General features: G+C 43.5%; 4 protein-coding genes across 7 annotated transcripts in view; 3 read left to right on the top strand and 1 right to left on the bottom strand.

The window, feature by feature from the left end:
• LOC119903876 (tripartite motif-containing protein 16-like) overlaps positions 1–3,534 on the top strand; it is a 19,070-nt gene extending 15,536 nt beyond the window's left edge. The window contains exon 2 of one of the 2 annotated variants that reach the window (XR_005444632.1): positions 2,885–3,534. The gene's annotated coding sequence lies outside the window, so the exon portion shown is untranslated. Of the gene's footprint in view, positions 1–2,846 lie in introns of both variants that reach the window. The other variant, XM_038720186.1, reaches the window with a different exon arrangement.
• LOC119910112 (nucleotide-binding oligomerization domain-containing protein 1-like) overlaps positions 1–19,103 on the top strand; it is a 1,078,472-nt gene that overhangs the window by 669,835 nt on the left and 389,534 nt on the right. The window lies entirely within an intron of this gene.
• Positions 1–19,103, bottom strand: part of LOC119881802 — a 727,332-nt gene that overhangs the window by 600,083 nt on the left and 108,146 nt on the right. The gene's annotated exons all lie outside the window — the stretch shown is intronic.
• LOC119904331 (E3 ubiquitin/ISG15 ligase TRIM25-like) lies at positions 1,279–19,103 on the top strand. Of its 3 annotated transcripts, none has more exons than XM_038721042.1 (2): positions 1,279–1,330; positions 16,703–19,103. In XM_038721042.1, the coding sequence occupies exon 2, from the start codon at positions 16,742–16,744 to the stop codon at positions 18,404–18,406; it is 1,665 nt and encodes a 554-aa protein (XP_038576970.1). In that variant the 5' UTR covers positions 1,279–1,330; positions 16,703–16,741; the 3' UTR covers positions 18,407–19,103. The 3 variants fall into 3 exon arrangements, with proteins under 3 accessions (XP_038576970.1, XP_038577059.1, XP_038576889.1); XM_038721131.1 differs by having other exon boundaries at positions 1,317–1,795; positions 17,168–19,103; XM_038720961.1 differs by lacking the exon at positions 1,279–1,330 and adding an exon at positions 1,344–2,841 and having other exon boundaries at positions 18,205–19,103.

Here is a 19,103-nt window from a genome sequence, read left to right as displayed (position 1 = left end):
TAGCGGGTTTGACAATCTCCTGACATGGCGATGGACTTGACGGTAGATTTGAAGGCGGGTTAGTGCCTGCTCTGGTCATGCCTCTTGTAGAGGCGCACATGGGCATGGTGGTGGTGAAGTAACGTTAACAAGGGCGTTAACGTTAGCTGTGCTAGTGGTCTCTTGGTTCTGTGATGGACTTGAAGGTGTGTCATTCTTGCAAATACTCCCTGGATCAATATATTTTAACAACGAACCCCTCTGTTGTTGGTGCGCTTTCTCCTTCAATAGTCTTCTCTTTTTATATTCACAACCAGATAATTTCAGTCGTTTAGACATCCTGCAGTAGGCTAGTTCCTTGTACTGACCCTGAGTCATGACTCGTGCAGGGGGCGGGGCAGAGGCAGCTCAGCAATTCATAGCCTATTTTGCGAATTGTTGGCACACATTTTGCCACCCTTACAAAAGTGCCACTCTAGGCAATTGCCTAGTTCGCCTATATGGACGAGTAGCTCATTCCTGCTCCACTGTACGAGCTGTCACATGACAAATGAACGACTCAAACCTAGAGACCCACAGTTGCTATGAGTTGTGAACTGATCAGTTCTGTTTCCTGTGCTGCCTGTGTACCACAGCCCTGCACTGCAAAAACTGAGCTCTCAAAAATAAGAAAAAAAGCATTAGAATTGGGGGAAAATTACTTAAAATAAGCAAAATTATCTGCCAACAGAAAAAGAATGATTCACTTGCTACTTAAGGCCAAAAAAACTTGAAACAAGTGAAATTCTCTAACATAAAAGCCGCCTGGTAAGAAGAAATATCTTGTCAGACAAAAAACAAGTATATTTTGCCTTTAATTAAGATAACTAATCGTACTAAGATTTTAGTTTTTGCAGTGTGTAAGATCAGTTCTTAGGTTTCACCTCAATTTATTAAACCCACTCGCCTCACACAACTGCTGCAGAGAAACTACATGATTAAAATATGGGCCATCTTTTGCAGAGTCCCCCTCACACAGTTGGCCAACCAGGGCCACGTAATCAGCACACTATAGGAAGTTAAAGTGGAAGTCTTGGATTTTAAACAACAAAGGTGATAAAATGGGCGCTTGTGATGCACCTGTGTTTACAGTCCTCATCACCGTTTACACACATTACATCATTTCAAATCAAAAAGCTGAACTGATCGCCTTTATTAGTGTTTGTTTGGCTTCTGGTTCTCACTGACTTCAGATCTCCAGTTTGAAGATGGGTGTAACCAACATGTGGTGAAGTGCAGGAGCTGAAAGGCCCCGTTCACTGCAGAAACACATCCTGTTTAGATCAGAGCTCAAACTAGCTGCACTTCTGAGGAAGTGAAACTCAGACAGTCGTTGCCACTGAGAGGTAAAATGGCGCAGAAAGGAGTTCAGCTGGACCGAGCAAAATTCTGCTGTTCGATCTGTCTGGATCTGCTGAAGGATCCGGTGGCTATTCCCTGTGGACACAGCTACTGCATGAACTGTATTAAAAGCTTCTGGGATGTAGAGGATGAGAAGAAAATCCACAGCTGCCCTCAGTGTAGGCAGACCTTCACACCGAGGCCTGTCCTGCTGAAAAACACCATGTTAGCAGATTTAGTGGAGGAACTGAAGAAGACTGGACTCCAAGCTGCTCCTGCTGATCACTGCTATGCTGGACCTGAAGATGTGGCCTGTGATGTCTGCACTGGGAGAAAACTGAAAGCCCTCAAGTCCTGTCTGGTCTGTCTGGTCTCTTACTGTGAGAAACACCTGCAGCCTCATTATGATGTGGCTCCGTTAAAGAAACACAAGCTGGTGGAGCCCTCCAAGAAGCTCCAGGAGAACATCTGCTCTCGTCACGATGAGGTGATGAAGATGTTCTGCCGTACTGATCAGCAGAGTATCTGTTATCTCTGCTCTGTGGATGAACATAAAGGCCACGACACAGTCTCAGCTGCAGCAGAAAGGACCGAGAGGCAGAGAGAGCTCGAGGTGAGTCGACAAAACATCCAGCAGAGAATCCAGGACAGACAGAAAGATGTGAAGGTGCTTCAGCAGGAGGTGGAGGCTATCAATGGCTCTGCTGATAAAGCAGTGGAGGACAGTGAGAAGATCTTCACCGAGCTGATCCGTCTGATGGAGAAAAGAAGGTCTGATGTGAAGCGGCAGCTCAGATCCCAGCAGGACACTGAAGTGAGTCGAGTCAAAGAGCTTCAGGAGAAGCTGGAGCAGGAGATCACTGAGCTGAAGAGGAAAGACGCTGAGCTGAAGCAGCTCTCACACACAGAGGATCACACCCAGTTTCTACACAACTACCCCTCAGTGTCAGCACTCAGTGAATCTACAGACTCATCCAGCATCAAGATCCGTCCTCTGCGCTACTTTGAGGATGTGACAGCGGCTGTGTCAGAAGTCAGAGATAAACTACAGGACGTTCTGACAGAGACATGGACAAACATCTTAAAGACAGTGACTGATGTGGATGTTTTACTGTCAGAACCAGAGCCCAAGACCAGAGCTGACTTCTTAAAATATTCATGTGAAATCACTCTGGATCCAAACACAGCAAACACACAGCTGTTATTATCCGAGGGGAACAGAAAAGCAACATTCATGATAGTAGAACAGTCTTATTCTCATCACCCAGACAGATTCACTGGATGTTTTCAGGTCCTGAGTAGAGATAGTCTGACTGGACGTTGTTACTGGGAGGTGGAGTGGAGAGGGACAGGAGTTAACGTAGCAGTCGCCTACAAGAACATCAGCAGAGCAGGGAGCTGGGATGAATGTGAATTTGGAGGAAATGATAAATCTTGGGCGTTACATTATCAGAACAACAGTTATAACTTTTGGTTCAACAAATTAAATTCTGTGCTTTAATCCTTCAACTTATTTTGTCTTCATGTTTGTTGCTGAGAGCTGATTGTTGTGGCCTTGACCTGTCAATCAAACATTGTGGGCGGTACTTTGAGGTCTTGTCATTAGTTGCTGTGTAAATGTTTGAGTTTCTTTAGGCGGCGCTCCTTCCTGTGTCTGTTTAGCCATGGAGGCTATCACTGCTCAGGATGACTTTTGTTTACCTGAACTGACTTTTCTCTGCATGAAAATGGAAACTTGTCTGAGCTCTAAATGTTTGTTGAATATTTGGATTGATGTATTTGTATGTTGTTGTTTCTCTTCCACTGCATGGGTCTGAAGAGAGAAAGCAGCAGACCTTCCTTTATCTCAGAGATTTTGTTCTCACTCTGGAAAGAAATCTAGAATTACATTCACATTTATTTGTTTGGCAGACCAAATGTTGTTGTTGTTGTTGTCCGAAGAGACGTACAAATGAGGGACTGTGAGGTATTTTAAAGTGTAATTCTCCTGATCAGAATCAATAAGGAGCTCATTCTTTTCTTTGACAGCTGAGATTCTGCTCAAACACACTGATTGTGTGGATGAAGTGAATCTGTGCATGAAATCATTGAACAAGAGTCATTTAACAGACTTTACTGATGGGATGTGTGAACAAACTGAAGGTTTACATGATGAATAAACAAACATGAACCAAGTCTTTTCTTCTCGTCTTCATTCCAGGGTTTCATACAGAGCTGATGGAGAACATGTGAAACTAATCTGAGAGTAGAACTGAGGCAGTTTCCTCCTGAAACACCACAAAGTACAGAGTTCATGTTTAGAGCAGAAGAGCGTTTGTCAGTCAGTCTCTGTCCTTTCAGTTTTCCTCACTAAAACAGCTTTGTCACAGAGAAATGAGCAGAGTTTTCTGTAGCTTGGTGCTTTTTACAACCAACATTTTGTTTGTGCTCTTAGTCAATAAAGAGGATTTTTTACACAGAATTAAAACAGTGGAGAAACAGTAAGAAATCATTTAAGTTTAGCTGAGCCAGCAGTGTGTAAAAATGTGTCTGTAATTTCTTTCCTATTAGCTTTTCAATATCCTCAAATATGTGATCTGGGGCCAACGAAACAGAGGGCAAAGCGCTCTGCTGTGCTCCGCCTCTCTTTGTATCCGGGACTCTCAGCGGCAGAAGAGGAGGGAGGCTCTCCCTGGACGGCCGCGTCCCCATGGACGACCCCCTCCGCTGGGGTTTGGTCCCTGCCGTTGGTCTGCTTGGACCTGGAGAAGGACGGCCGTCTGAAGAGAGAGAGCTGAGAGGAGCACAGAGGAAGTTCTAGTTACTAGTTCCTATTTCCATTGAAATATTTTGGTCTCTGCAGTTCAGATATCTTCTATTCCTTAGTTAAAAGTAACTATTTCCATTTTACTAGTATCTATTATTTAGATACTAGTACTTATTCATTAGTTGCTAGTAACTAAGATACTAGTAACACAACAACAACACCGGTCATTTATTAATGATAGTAAAATGCTTTGTTGATAGTAACATTTTCATTCTGACTATTAAGAATCGAATAGTTACTAGTAACAGAGAAAATAGTAGCTAAATAATAGTGACTATCATAATGGAAATGGTTACTAGTAGTGACTATTCAATCAGTTTCTATTGTAACTAATGAAAAGTGATTTAAATAGTAAAAATGTGCGATGAGTTACTGGTAACTGAAAAATAGTTTCTAGTAATTAATGGAAAAGTTACTAGTGAGAAGTTACTAGAGGCCAACTTTATTAATTCTGAAGGACAACAACCCTCTGCTGCAACGAGGTCAGCTGTTAATAACATTAAAATATCACTGATTCATGTTTTATTTATCCAGAGGAGTTTTATTAAACCTGTTTATTTTCAGCATCCTTCTTCTTTACATCCATTTCTATTCCCACATCTGCAAGCTGCCCAGTATAACCAGTATAAAGCTCTTGACTTCAGTTTTACATTTTCTCCACACACACGCACAGAGGAAAGAAGGGTGGAATGGATAACCACAAGCTGCAGAAGCTGAAAGAGAAGACAAAGCTCAACTCTACCAGAGAAATGAAAAATGACATACTGGTGGCAGAAGTAGAAACAAGCCATACTAACTTCTATGAACCGGCCTTCAATAAAACTGGTCTAGAACCGCCACTGCTACTTGTTATATTAAATAGTAGTCTATTGCGATTTAATAAGTTTGTTAGTTTGCCAAATCAATGTTAAAATGAGAAGTTTTGAGAATGTTTTCGCTTCATTATTATTATTAGACTATAACAGGCCGCAGTGGACTGGGAAAATGGGAAACACTGGGCTGTTTGTGAAATCATATCACTAGACTATTTACATTCAAACAAGTGGTCATTTTAATGGGATATTATAAGTGTTAGTATAATAAATAAATAGTTACCAGCAAGTTGTTAAAGCTAACCAAAATTGGATTTCATCATGCACCTATCACCTATCCTTTTGGCTATTTTGAGCAAAGTACCTTACCAAACTGTAAACTTATTTTTAACTACCAATAGAATGGTACAAATATTATTGAACTGAACTCTACATCAGGGGTCCTCGACTAACCTATATTTGTTCAGGGGCACCGATTTTTCTAGGCAGACACTGAGGAGGCTGGACTATTAGCTTATATCAATGTGAACAGACTCCTAAAAGCATAAATCCATAATTATAAATCTACATAGGCTACTACATGGGCCTACTTAACTAGAAAATGATCGCAGACCGCAGCCAAGGAGGCAAGGAGTGATAGTTAAAACCTAAAAAAATAAAACTTGTTTTTTTGATGAATGACAGCGGTCAGTGCTGATCTCTTGAAGCCAAAGAGGTCGCAAGTTTTTACTTGCACTTTTTGTTTACTCAGTAACGGATGTGACTGAAAATGTAGTGAAGTACAATACTTGAAACAAAAAATAGGCTACTTAAGTAAAAGTAAAATTACAGATTTAAAAAACTGATTCAAAAAGTACACAAGTAAACTACCCAATTACAGTAACATGACTAATTGTAATTCGTTACTTCCCACCTCTGAACTGAGAACTTCCAGCTGATGGACAGGGGCTTTTAGGAATGGGCCAAAACACCAGAAATAAGAGAAGAAACGTTGTTCTGTCCTGAAATATGTTCAGGGTTCAAACTGCAGAGACATTTTAACCTCCAGCCTCAAATCTAATATTCCCAAATACTATTTACAACCTGAGATCTGATGGGAAGAATCTTTGTGAGCTGGAAACTCTTCTTCACCGTCTTTCCCATGTGACCTGAATGCAGCATCAGTGTTACAGGGTGTGACTGCTGTAAACAAAGTGACATAGTGTGATATTCCATCTATTTAAATGTCTCTTTACTGATGCTGTTTGAAGCTGCCAAAGGCTCAGTGAAGTGTTTCCATGTCTTCCTGCAGTGAACATCACAGCAGGTTAACAAGTGAAGTGTGGAAAGTGATGCACAACACAAGAGGGCGCCTTCATCCTGCTAACCAGGGATGTAGTGGAGGTTAAAGCTCCTCAGCTCACTTTGGCTGCACTTTGAGTTCACAACATGTTTTTAGGCTGATAAAAAGCTTCCTAGTAAAAGTGCATTGTGTCACACATCATGGTAAATGGTGTCAAAGCACTAAAAGTGCTAAAAGATACAATCTCTGTTTGCTTCCTTAAAAATCCAGTCAGCTCTCTGTGTGAAGTTCAGGCGGCCATCAGTCACAGCTCCCAGATGTTTAAACGGCTGACAGTTTCTACAGGGGATCCAGTGAAGGTCAAAGGGTGAACTTTATCAGGAGACTCTTGTGTGTTGCTGGATAAGATCAGTTCTTTGGTTTCACCTCCATTTATTAAACCCGCTCTCCTCACACCACTGCTGCAGAGAAACTACATGATTAAAATATGGGCCATCTTTTGCAGAGTCCCCCTCACACAGAAGGCCAACCAGGGCCACATCATCAGCACACTGTAGGAAGTTAAAGTGGGAGACTTGGAATTTGAACTGTGGTGGTTTTGGGGGGGAGCCGACAGGGGCCAGTGCCCCTGTAACACAGACCTTGGCCCCCTTCTGAACGAAAAGTCTACAATAATCATAGTAACATATCTTCATGCAACGATACTAGTCGGATCCTTTAGGACGTTACGCCGCCACTGTCCGGTGTCGTGCCAAGCTAGTTATCCCTGATAGAAAGTGCCCCCCCTGCCGCAGGAGCGCGCCTGCGGTGAAGTCGGACTTTCAACTATCGTTTAATGCTGTAAATAAACATGTAAAAAGAAAAAACTTTCAATAAATGTTTTTAAAGTGGGTGAATAAATCCAAAACTGTAACCCTAACCCTGGGTCGTCAGTGTGCATGTGTAGGCGTAGCGTGTATGTGTTTAGTGGCTGAAGAGACGGAGCCCCAGCTTCACCGGAGTTGTGCAGAGTCGTCTGCACCGCGCAGGACTTTCGCAGGATAATTTATCACCGTTGATGAACCACACAAAGAATATGTTATCATTTTAAAATACCCAGCTACCTGAAATAGACCCACCAGGAACCGCGACGTGCATGCAGTTGTCAGCAGCATGGCATGCAGGCTAAACTCTGCACAAGACCGGTGAATGGCAGGCAAGAGAAAGAGAGAGATAAAGGGTCTTCAAAAAGCCTCAGTTTAAAAAAAAAAAAAAAAAAAAAAAAAAGCCTCAGTTTACATTTACTCATTTGGCAGACGCTTTTATCCAAAGCGACTTACATTTGAGGAACAACATACAATCATCAACAGAACATCAACTACAGATCTACAACTGACAATACATACTAGTAAGAGCAGCAATAAATACTAGTAAGAGCTCACAGTACATATCACATCAATTCAATTTCAATTCAATTTTATTTATATAGCGCCAAATCACAACAACAGTTATCTCACAGCGCTTTTCATAAAAGAGCAGGTCTAGACCGTACTCTGTGATGCTATTTACAGAAGCCCAACAGTTCCCACCAAGAGCAAGCACTAGGCGACAGAGGCAAGGAAAAACTTCCTTTTAAGAGGCAGAAACCTCGAGCAGAACCATGGCTCAGGATGGGCGGCCATCTGCCTCGACCGGTTGGGGGTGAAGGAAGGAGAGAGAGAGAGAGAGAGAGGTTTAACAATACCTTTATTTATACATTTTTACTTCAAGATTATGAACAAAGTAACCATCACCATAAAACCATTTGTACTCTTATTATAAAACTCCTTTAAAAAAATAAAAATTTCAAAACAAACTGATCCTCATGCAACATACATAACACTTCATCAACACACCATATCTCACAAAAACCAAATAAATTATTTGTCAACCTATAATACGCAAATTTAATATTAAGCCTCCCCGCTACAAGCCGCTTGCACATCTCTTCGGGATCTATAGTTGCCAATTTTAGACCTTTAAGCTGTTCCAATTAGGTAATTTAAAAGACACATTTTTTCCTTTTTGAAAATGAATATTTGATTCCTCCAATAAACACCCTACCGAAAACTCCTCATCAAATTTCCTAAACCAGCTCCCAAGCAATTTAAAAATACCTTTTAATCTCTCACACTTTAAAAACAAATGCTCCAAATCCTCTTTTTTCCCACAGAATCGACATTCCCCCTTTACCGCTGTTTTCAGGTGTGCCACATGTCCGTCTGTTGCTATCGCCCCATAAATAATCCTCCACTGTAGATCGCCGGAGCGCTTCTCTACAGGAGGCTTATATAGGGCCCTCCACCTGTCTCTTATCAGGAAGTCTGGCCTCAACAAATCTGGCCACTTCGAAGCCTTCTGTTTTCTAAAAGAGTCCTGATGAATGGCCTTTACTGTAATGTTTTACATTTCCTTCTTTGACATGCTTTTAAAGGAACAAAACTGAGGATTCCCAAAGGATAGAATGGTGTCGACCACTTCTTCTTCATCATCCTCCTTCATTGCTGGAGAAATGACCAGTTCTGGAAATTGCACATTATCCCCCATGTCCTGGTTATTCTCATGTCTTTTTTGTGCAATAAAACTTCTGTACCCACTTGGTAATGCGTTGTTTATTTCTTCCTTTAGTTTTGACACCAGACGTGAAGATCTCAATCCTGTTGCTTCGTGAAGTTCATTAATCGGTTTCCATCCTTCGTCATTCAATAAATGATCCAGCTTTACAATTCCATTCCTTAATAGACATTGTCATACAGTCACAGAAGACAGTATTCTGGTTTGATGGATTAAAAAAAAGTGGTTCCTCTGGTGCCCAAAGTTCTAGATTGTCCATATTCCATTCTGCTCTTCTAACAGTTCTCCATGTTTGCAACATAGCCCTGTAAAACACAGTGAGCTCAGACAAGTTCATTTCTTCAAGCTTCATTAAAGAGTTGTTTATCCAGTCCAAAGCCACCAACTCTCGTCATGATCGCACTTGCAGTCTTTCCCCAAAGCACATCTTTGTCATACAGAAATTTCTGTGCCGCTTGTATCCTGAAACCACGGACTCTGTTTCTCACATCCACCAGTCCTTGGCCGCCTTCTTGCACTGGTAGGTATAACACGGCAGCCCGCAACCAATGTTGTCCATCCCAGAAGAAATTCACTATTGCCCTTTGTATACTGGAGATCAGTTCCTCTGGTGGCTCCATGACCATAGTCCTGTGCCACAGAATAGAAGCAGCCAGATTGTTTATTACCAGCACCCTTCCTCGATATGACAATTGTGGTAATAGCCATCGCCACTTCGACAATCGGGCAGACACCTTCTCTACCAAACCCTCCCAGTTTTTCTTCTGAAATTGATCATTTCCTAAAAAAACTCCTAAAATCTTTAGTCCATCTTTCTTCCATTGCAACCTTCCTGGAAGTTGTGGAAAATTTTCCAAATTGCCAATCATAAAACCTTCACTTTTTGTCCAATTGACCTTAGCAGAGGAGGCTTTTTCATACAATTCAATAGTTTTTGTTAAAATTTCAATATCTTCTTTTTCTGTAATAAAAACTGTAATATCATCTGCATAGGCTGATAAAACCACCTTAGAATGACCGTTGCCATGAGGGATTAGAATTTCATTTAAATTCTTCCTCAACCTACATAATAGAGTTTCGATAATTAGGCTATATAGTTATCCAGAAATTGGACAGCCTTGCCTGATGCCTCTTGTCACGGGTATTGGAGCACTTAAACCACCCCCTACTTTCACCATCACATTAACATTCGAATACAACAACTTAATATATGAAATAAAACATCACCAAATCCATAACCCTTTAACACTTTAAAAAGATAATCATGATCAACACGATCGAACACCTTTTCTTGGTCCAATGACAACACTCCTAAATCATTCTTAATTTTCTGATTAAATTCAATTATATCTCTCACTAAAAAAGACTATCTATTATAGATCTCTTGGAATGCAATATTTTGGTCATTTTTGATCAACAAATCCAGACAGTGCTTGAGTCTATTTGCTAAACACTTCGAAACAATCTTATAGTCCAGACACAACAGTGATACCGGTCTCCAGTTTTTTAGCAGTCCAAGGTCTCCTTTCTTTGGAAGCAATGACAAAACTGCTCGACGACAACTTATCGGAAATGCATTATTTTTTATGCATTCTAAAATAACTTCATATAAATCTGGTCCTATTAGGTCCCAGAAATGTTGATAAAACTCCACCGGTAATCCATCAATCTCCGGCGATCTGCCGTTAGATAGTTGCCTCATCGCCTCTGTAACCTCATGAAAAGTTATTACATCATCCAGCTCTTTTTTCTTTTTTTCTTCCAGCTGAGGTAAGTCTTTAAGCAGGTCTTTAGTGCAGTCAATGTCACAACTCTCAGCTGTATATAATAGTTTATTAAAGTCTCCAGCCAGTCTTCTCATTTCTGTAGGATCTGATGTCACGGATCCATCCGAACGACGAAGATGGCACATCATCTTTTGTTGGACATGTTTCCTTTCCAGGTTAAAAAAGAAAGCACTTGGAGCATCCATTTCTTTTACAGAACAGTATCTTGATCTTACCAATGCTCCTTTTGCTTGCTCATGTAGAAGAGAGCTTAGCTCTTGTCTTTTCTTATTTAACCTATGACACTGTACAACTTCATTATTATTTACAGCTTGTCTTTCAATGAACTCAATGTCACTTTGTAAAGCTTTCACTGTTGCTTTCAGTATAATTGATGAGTGGAAAGCATAGTTTTGACAAAACATTTTTATATTTGTCTTGCCCACATCCCACCATTTTCAAAAGAATTTTTCTTCAATTTCCAAATATCCCAGAACACTTTAAACTTTTCACAAAAAGAGACATCCTGTAATAACTTAATATTAAAAATCCAGTAATAATTAGATCTGCATGTTTTTTCCAAATTAACATCTAATATGACCATATGATGGTCTGAAAAACCATTAGGTGTAATAAAAGTATTCATCACCTTGTTGTTCCATGTCTTTTTTAGATAAATCCAATCTCGCTCCACTAATTCTATTATCAACCACTCTTAGCCACGTATACTGCTTTACTCCTTCATTCCTCGTTCTCCATACATCTGTTAACTGAAATTCATTTATAACTTTTTTTAATACATCCCTTGACTTACTATGAGGCTCAACAACAAAGTCTATTGTACAATTCCAATCACCTCCAAGTATTAGACAAACATTATCATCATATTTTTTTTGCACTTTTCCTAACTCCATTAAAAATATCAGCCTCTCTGGACCATTATTAGGAGCATAAACATTAACAAATACAGACTCTATTCCATTATACTCAATTTGTGTTAAAAGTAATCTTCCTTTCCAAAAGTGCAATCAATACAAGATCATTGTAGGGGATAGAAGAAGAAGAGCACAGGAAGTGCATGTTAGAGGTTAGGAGTTAGAGGTGTTATAAGAGGAAGTTCTCTCGGAAGAGATGAGTTTTCAAGAGCTTCTTGAAGTTAGAGAGGGACTCTGATGGCGTGTGGTAGCTCGTTCCATCATCATGGTGTCTCAGATGCGAACAGCCTGGACTGAGAAGGAATACATACTTGTATTATGGAGTTTAGGTAGATGGGTGCAGACCCAGTAGTCACTCTGTATGCAAGCATTAGTGACTTGAATCTGATTCCGGAGGCCACGGGGAGCAAGTGGAGGTCACACAGTAATGGAGTGACACGAGTCCTTTTGGGCTGATCAAAAACCAGACGCGCTGCTGCGTTCTGAACCATTTGTAAGGGTTTCACCGCACAAGCTGGAAGACCCGCTGGGAGGGCATTGCAATAGTCGAGGCGAGACATTACCATGGCCTGTGACAGCTGGGTGGCAGACTGAGTGAGCTAGGGCCTGATTTTCCTTATGTTGTATAGAGCAAAGCGGCATGACCGAGAGACAGCAGCAACATGGTCTGAAAAGGACAGCTGGTCATGCAATCATGACACCCAAGTTTCTCACCACCTTGGTTGGAGTGATGGTTGCGGAGTCAATTTGTAGTTTGATGTTATGGTGGATAGATTGCTTGGCTGGAATGACCAAGAGTTCAGTCTTAGAGAGGTTTAGTTGAAGGTGGCAAGCCTTCATCCATGCAGATATGTCCGATAGACAGTCCCTGAGCCGCGCCGAGACAGTGGGATCGCCTGGCGGGAAGGATAGGTAGAGTTGCGTGTCGACTGCGTAGCAGTGGTAAGAGAAGCCGTGCGAGCGAATAATCGGCCCCAATGAGGTGGTGTAAATTGAGAAGAGAAGGGGCCCAAGCACTGAGCCTTGGGGCACCCCTGTGGAGAGGCAGTGGGAGGAGGATAATTGTCCTTGCCACAAAACATTGTAGGAACGCCCCGAGAGGTAGGATTCGAACCACAGGAGTGCTTTACTCGAGATGCCCATTGCTGAGAGAGCTGACAGTAGGATCCTGTGGTTGACTGTGTCAAAGGTAGCTGATAGGTCAAGCAGGATAAGAACCAAGGATTGGGCTGCAGCTTTAGCTGATCTTAGGGCTTCTGTTACAGACAGAAGAGCCGTTTTCAGTAGAGAGGTCATTCCCTGAGAGGAATTCTGAGACCTGTTTGAATACTGCCCGTTCAATAGTTTTGGATAAAAAAGGTAGAAGAGACACTGGTCGATAGTTCTCAACTTGAGTTGGGTCAAGTGAGGGCTTTTTGACCAAGGGTGTAACCTGAGCCCTTTTGAAAGTGGTCGGGAAGGTTCCTGAAGCCAGAGAAGTATTTATCACATGAGTGATTGTCGGGACCACAGTAGGAGATATGGCTTGTAGGAGATTCGTAGGAATCGTGTCTTTTGTTTTTCGCCATTTTCTTTCAGCCACTCCGAGATCAGTACAGAGCCCACTGGTGGTATCAGTTAGCCACAGGTGGGGCTGGTTTGGGTGAGCAGAGTTGGTGGATAGCGGATACAGGCTATCCAGGCATGAGCTTAGTGTAGAGCACAGAGATTGTGTGGCATCATTGACCTCAAGAGAGGAAAATGTGTTGAGGGAGGGTAGAGCAGAAGCTACCACTGAGGCAAAGTGAGACAGGTTGCAGTGGTGTGAAACCAATGGTGTTGGAACAATGGGTTTTTCCTGTAGGCATACCGTGAACTGAATGAAATAGTGGTAAGTAGTAAGTATTACCTCACTGCTGCAAACTCTTTGCCCCACGATTCTTGTCCTGTGTTTAAGAGTACAACAGGAGTACAAGTACTCTGTTAAATGCTTTGGACCGCCCTCTGGACAAGACAACACACCCAGTTGTTTGATCTCGCTCAGCCGGCCTTCAGATTCTAGTGGGTTGCTCAGTAAAAGTGCAAAGAAATAGCACCTCAAAAGTAGGAAAGATAGAGTATTACCTCACTGCTGCAAACTCTTATTTCGAGTTTAGCTGGAAATTTACAGCGTAAGTTGAATGAATAGAGACTGCAGCTTCTCAACATTACACGCCATGTGTTGGAAGCTAGAGCTACACAGGCTGTCACCTTTTTCTAGTAAGCTGCTACCACAAATATACAGGGGCGGATCGGCCATCTGCTAATTCTGGCAAATGCCAGAGGGGCCGGACCATTTGTTTTTGGGGGTGGGCCGGTCAGATTGATAATGATATCAGTGTTTCCCACACATAGGCTGTACTTGGGCGGCCGCTCAGGTAGCGGCCACTGGCGGGACAGCTGGGCTCTGCTGTCCAGTTGCCGGCCTTCAGTCCAGCTCTGCCACCTGTCGTCCCAAGCCTCCTACACCAGGCTCCTGCCCGACCTCCAAAGAGATCTCGCCTTTGCTGCCTGCCTCCAGGGAGGATTTGCCTGCGCCGCTGGCCTCCTGTCCGACCTCCGGAGAGGCCTCACCTTTGTCCGCCTCCGGTGGGTCCCCGCCATCGGCATCCAAAACTCCATGAGACAGGCAGAAAACAGGCAGAGAACAAGTAGGGCGAAATACCACACGAGACAGAACAACTCCAAGCCACGACAGACGGTGCGCAACACGAACAATGACCGGACAAGGGCTGAACAGAAACACCACACATATATACCAGGGATAATGACTAGGGCGGGAGCAACACAGGTGAAAGACATGAGGCTAACGAGACACAGAGAGACAGCAGGAAAAACAGAGAGACACCAGTAAAGCCATAAGGAAACTAATAACCAGGAAGAAACATAAATAACTGATCCAGAACATAAGCAGACAGATCACAAATATACCAATAAACTATAATTAACAGACTGAACCAAGATTAAACAGAACACAGCACAAACATGGACAAAATAATACTGAAGAACACAGACCAGGAATGACACTAAACATGAATTAAACAAGAGAAACAGAGGCAAACAAGACACATGAAACAATGGCAAAACTCAGAAACACACAGGGAAAAAATACAACTCATAACAGTACCCCCCTCTTAAGGAACGGATCTCAGACATTCCTTCAAACAAAAACTAAACAGTCCCAACAAAAGTGTCCATGCTGACCCCGGGCAGCCAGAGGGCGACCCAGCTGGCAGAGTTCAGGGGGTTGGCAGAACAGCCAACAGTGTGGGCAGAAACCCACTGGAGGCCAAGCAGGAGGCGATACCTCTCCGGAGGTCGGTCTGGAGGCCGGCGGCGAAGGCTTGGGACCCCAGGAGGCAGAGCTAGGCTGTGGACCACGGGCTGAGCAGCTGGGCTGATGACCACAGACTGAGCAGCTGGGCAAATGACCACCGACTGGACATGAGAAGCTGAAGTTGACTGAACCACCGGCGGGACTGGTTCCGGTCGGACCATCGACGGACACCACGTAGCAGGAACAGGCGGAATCACCGACAGAGACCTTGGGTCCAACGGAACTGATGGCGGTCAGACCACCGAAGAAGGACCAGGAACAGGAGTCGGCTTGACCACCTACGGAGCTTGTGCTGGTTGGACCACCGATGAAGTACCAGGAGTTGATTGGACCGCCGGCGGGACTGGTGTTGGTCAGACCACCGACGGGGCACAAGGAACAGGAATCGGCTGGACCACCAACGAAGCTGGTGTTGGTTGGACCACTGATGAGGGACCAGGAGACAATCGGACCACCGGTGGAGCTGATGCCGTTCGGACCACCAAAGGGGCACCAGGAACAGGAGTCGGCTAGGCCACCAACGGAGCTGGTGTTGGTCGGACCACTGACTGTGGTCCTGTCCTCCTTCTCACTGACCTGATCTGGTGTCGGCTCAGCAGGACGGGGGTGCTCAGGCTCCATGCCACAAAGGAGCACAGTCTCGGAACCAATGGGTGACTGGGGACGTGGAGGATGAGGCGTTGGACCCCCGAGCAGCATGTCTGTGGCAGCGAGAACCCCGTCGCCCTCCAGAAGGTTTCTTTGGGGGTGGAACAGGCGGGGAACCCGGAAGATGACTAGCCTCCATGCTAACAGGCCAGGAGCTAGACATGTGAAGGTTGGCTAGCAGCCCGCTAGCAGACCGGTTGCCTTCCAGCTGGTGGCTGGTCAGTTGGGGGTTTTCAGTCTGAGTGCTGTATTCTTCACATCAGGACTCATAACAGGGGTGAATATGGAGACGTTTATTGTTTCCCAGCTAAAGTTATAGTGGGATACAATATACAATCTGGGATCCAGACAATGTCTCGTACACTAGAGCTTCTACTGTTCATTAAGCTCTACCAAGAAGTGTTGCTTCAAAGAATGGAACTTGATCTAAAGTTAACAGGAAGGTTTTTTGTGCTATAACTAAGTTACTCAAAAGATCCTGAAACTAAGAACTGTAAGTTACTGAAACATACTGACACATCACATTATACACTAAAGACATTTAGAAAGCTTGAACTTTGCCTTTGTTTCTTTGGTCCCGGATTGAATGGGCCCCTCTGACAAAACAACTGGTCCCAGCCCGGCCCCCTCAATAAAACTGGTCCAGAACTGATTTTAAACTCACTGGTTTACAAAGAAAAGAACAAATGTGATCAAATGGCAGCTTGTGATGCACCTGTGTTTAGAGTCCTCATCACCTTTTACACACATGGCATCATTTCAAATCAAAAAGCTGAACTGATCGCCTTTATTAGTGTTTGTTTGGGTTCTGGTTCTCACTGACTGCAGCTTTGACTTCAGTTTGTCCTCCTTTATTTACACTTCAAAGAAGTGAGAACATGATTATACAGCAGTTTAAGGATTTTAGGACACTTTAGTTTGATTACTGTCAGCTGGTTTTAACCAGTCAAAGAAACATTGAACAGAATTTGAGGAAGAGTTGGAGAAATATGGAGCCAAGAAGTATTTTACAACTAAAAACTTTACAGTCAGACAGGAGCAGGTTTTAACTGAGGCTTCGCTGTAAATGAGGAAATAAAATTCCACAGTGCTGCTCCCCTTCCTGTAGTGAGTCACAGCTTGATGACCCCTTCCTCTTCCTCCTGAGGAAGTGAAACTCAGACAGTCGTTGCCACTGAGAGGTGAAATGGCGCAGAAAGGAGTTCAGCTGGACCGAGAAAAATTCTGCTGTTCAATCTGTCTGGATCTGCTGAAGGATCCGGTGGCTATTCCCTGTGGACACAGCTACTGCATGAACTGTATTAAAAGCTTCTGGGATGTAGAGGATGAGAAGAAAATCCACAGCTGCCCTCAGTGCAGGCAGACCTTCACACCGAGGCCTGTCCTGCTGAAAAACACCATGTTAGCAGATTTAGTGGAGGAACTGAAGAAGACTGGACTCGAAGCTGCTCCTGCCGATCACTGCTATGCTGGACCTGAAGATGTGGCCTGTGATGTCTGCACTGGGAGAAAACTGAAAGCCCTCAAGTCCTGTCTGATCTGTCTGGCCTCTTACTGTGAGAAACACCTCCAGCCTCACTTTGAATCACCTACATTTAAAAAACACAAGCTGGTGGAGCCCTCCAAGAAGCTCCAGGAGAACATCTGCTCTCGTCACGATGAGGTGATGAAGATGTTCTGCCGTACTGATCAGCAGAGTATCTGTTATCTCTGCTCTGTGGATGAACATAAAGGCCACGACACAGTCTCAGCTGCAGCAGAAAGGACCGAGAGGCAGAGAGAGCTCAAGGTGAGTCGACAAAACATCCAGCAGAGAATCCAGGACAGACAGAAAGATGTGAAGGTGCTTCAGCAGGAGGTGGAGGCTATCAATGGCTCTGCTGATAAAGCAGTGGAGGACAGTGAGAAGATCTTCACTGAGCTGATCCGTCTGATGGAGAAAAGAAGGTCTGATGTGAAGCGGCAGCTCAGATCCCAGCAGGACACTGAAGTGAGTCGAGTCAAAGAGCTTCAGGAGAAGCTGGAGCAGGAGATCACTGAGCTGAAGAGGAAAGACGCTGAGCTGAAGCAGCTCTCACACACAGAGGATCACACCCAGTTTCTACACAACTACCCCTCAGTGTCAGCACTCAGTGAATCTACAGACTTATCCAGCATCAAGATCCGTCCTCTGCGCTACTTTGAGGATGTGACAGCGGCTGTGTCAGAAGTCAGAGACAAACTACAGGACGTTCTGACAGAGACATGGACAAACATCTTAAAGACAGTGACTGATGTGGATGTTTTACTACCAGAACCAGAGCCCAAGACCAGAGCTGATTTCTTAAAATATTCACGTGAAATCACTCTGGATCCAAACACAGCAAACACACAGCTGTTATTATCTGAGGGGAACAGAAAAGCAACATTCATGGAAGAACAACAGTCTTATTCTCGTCACCCAGACAGATTCACTACATGTTATCAGGTCCTGAGTAGAGAGAGTCTGACTGGACGTTGTTACTGGGAAGTGGAGAGGAGAGGGAGAGTTGATGTAGCAGTCGCCTACAAGAACATCAGCAGAGCAGGGAGTGAAAGTGTATTTGGGCGAAATGATAAATCTTGGGCGTTAGATTGTCGGTATGACAGTTATAACTTTTGCTACAACAAAGTCCAAACTCCCGTCTCAGGTCCTCGGTCCTCCAGAGTAGGAGTGTACCTGGATCACAGTGCAGGTATTCTGTCCTTGTACAGCATCTCTGAAACCATGACTCTCCTCCACAGAGTCCAGACCAAATTCACTCAGCCTCTCTGTGCTGGACTTGGGTTTTATTATTATGGATCCTCTGCTGAGTTCTGTAAAGTCAAATAGTCAGAAGTCATTTCAGGGACAGTGGGTTAAATTCTGTCTTTTAATCCTTCAACTTATTTTGTCTTCGTGGTTGTTGCTGAGAGCTGATTGTTGTGGCCTTGACCTGTCAATCAAACATTGTGGGCGGTACTTTGAGGTCTTGTCATTAGTTGCTGTAAATGTTTGAGTTTCTTTAGGCGGCGCTCCTTCCTGTGTCTGTTTAGCCATGGAGGCTATCACTGCTCAGGATGACTTTTGTTTACCTGCATGAAAATGGAAACTTGTCTGAGCTCTAAATGTTTGTTGAATATTTGGATTGATGTATTTGTATGTTGTTGTTTCTCTTCCACTGCATGGGTCTGAAGAGAGAAAGCAGCAGACCTTCCTTTATCTCAGAGATTTTGTTCTCACTTTGGAAAGAAATCTAGAATTACATTCACATTTATTTGTTTGGCAGACCAAATGTTGTTGTTGTTGTCCGAAGAGACGTACAAATGAGGGACTGTGAGGTATTTTAAAGTGTAATTCTCCTGATCAGAATCAATAAGGAGCTCATTCTTTTCTTTGACAGCTGAGATTCTGCTCAAACACACTGATTGTGTGGATGAAGTGAATCTGTGCATGAAATCATTGAACAAGAGTCATTTAACAGACTTTACTGATGGGATGTGTGAACAAACTGAAGGTTTACATGATGAATAAACAAACATGAACCAAG

Source organism: Micropterus salmoides, unplaced genomic scaffold, assembly GCF_014851395.1.
Source record: "Micropterus salmoides isolate LMB-PRFRI ecotype aquatic unplaced genomic scaffold, ASM1485139v1 Ms_hic_scaffold_1, whole genome shotgun sequence".
Lineage (NCBI taxonomy): Eukaryota > Metazoa > Chordata > Actinopteri > Centrarchiformes > Centrarchidae > Micropterus > Micropterus salmoides.
The sequence above is the reverse complement of the archived record's forward strand: the minus strand, read 5'-3'. Positions and strand labels throughout refer to the sequence as shown.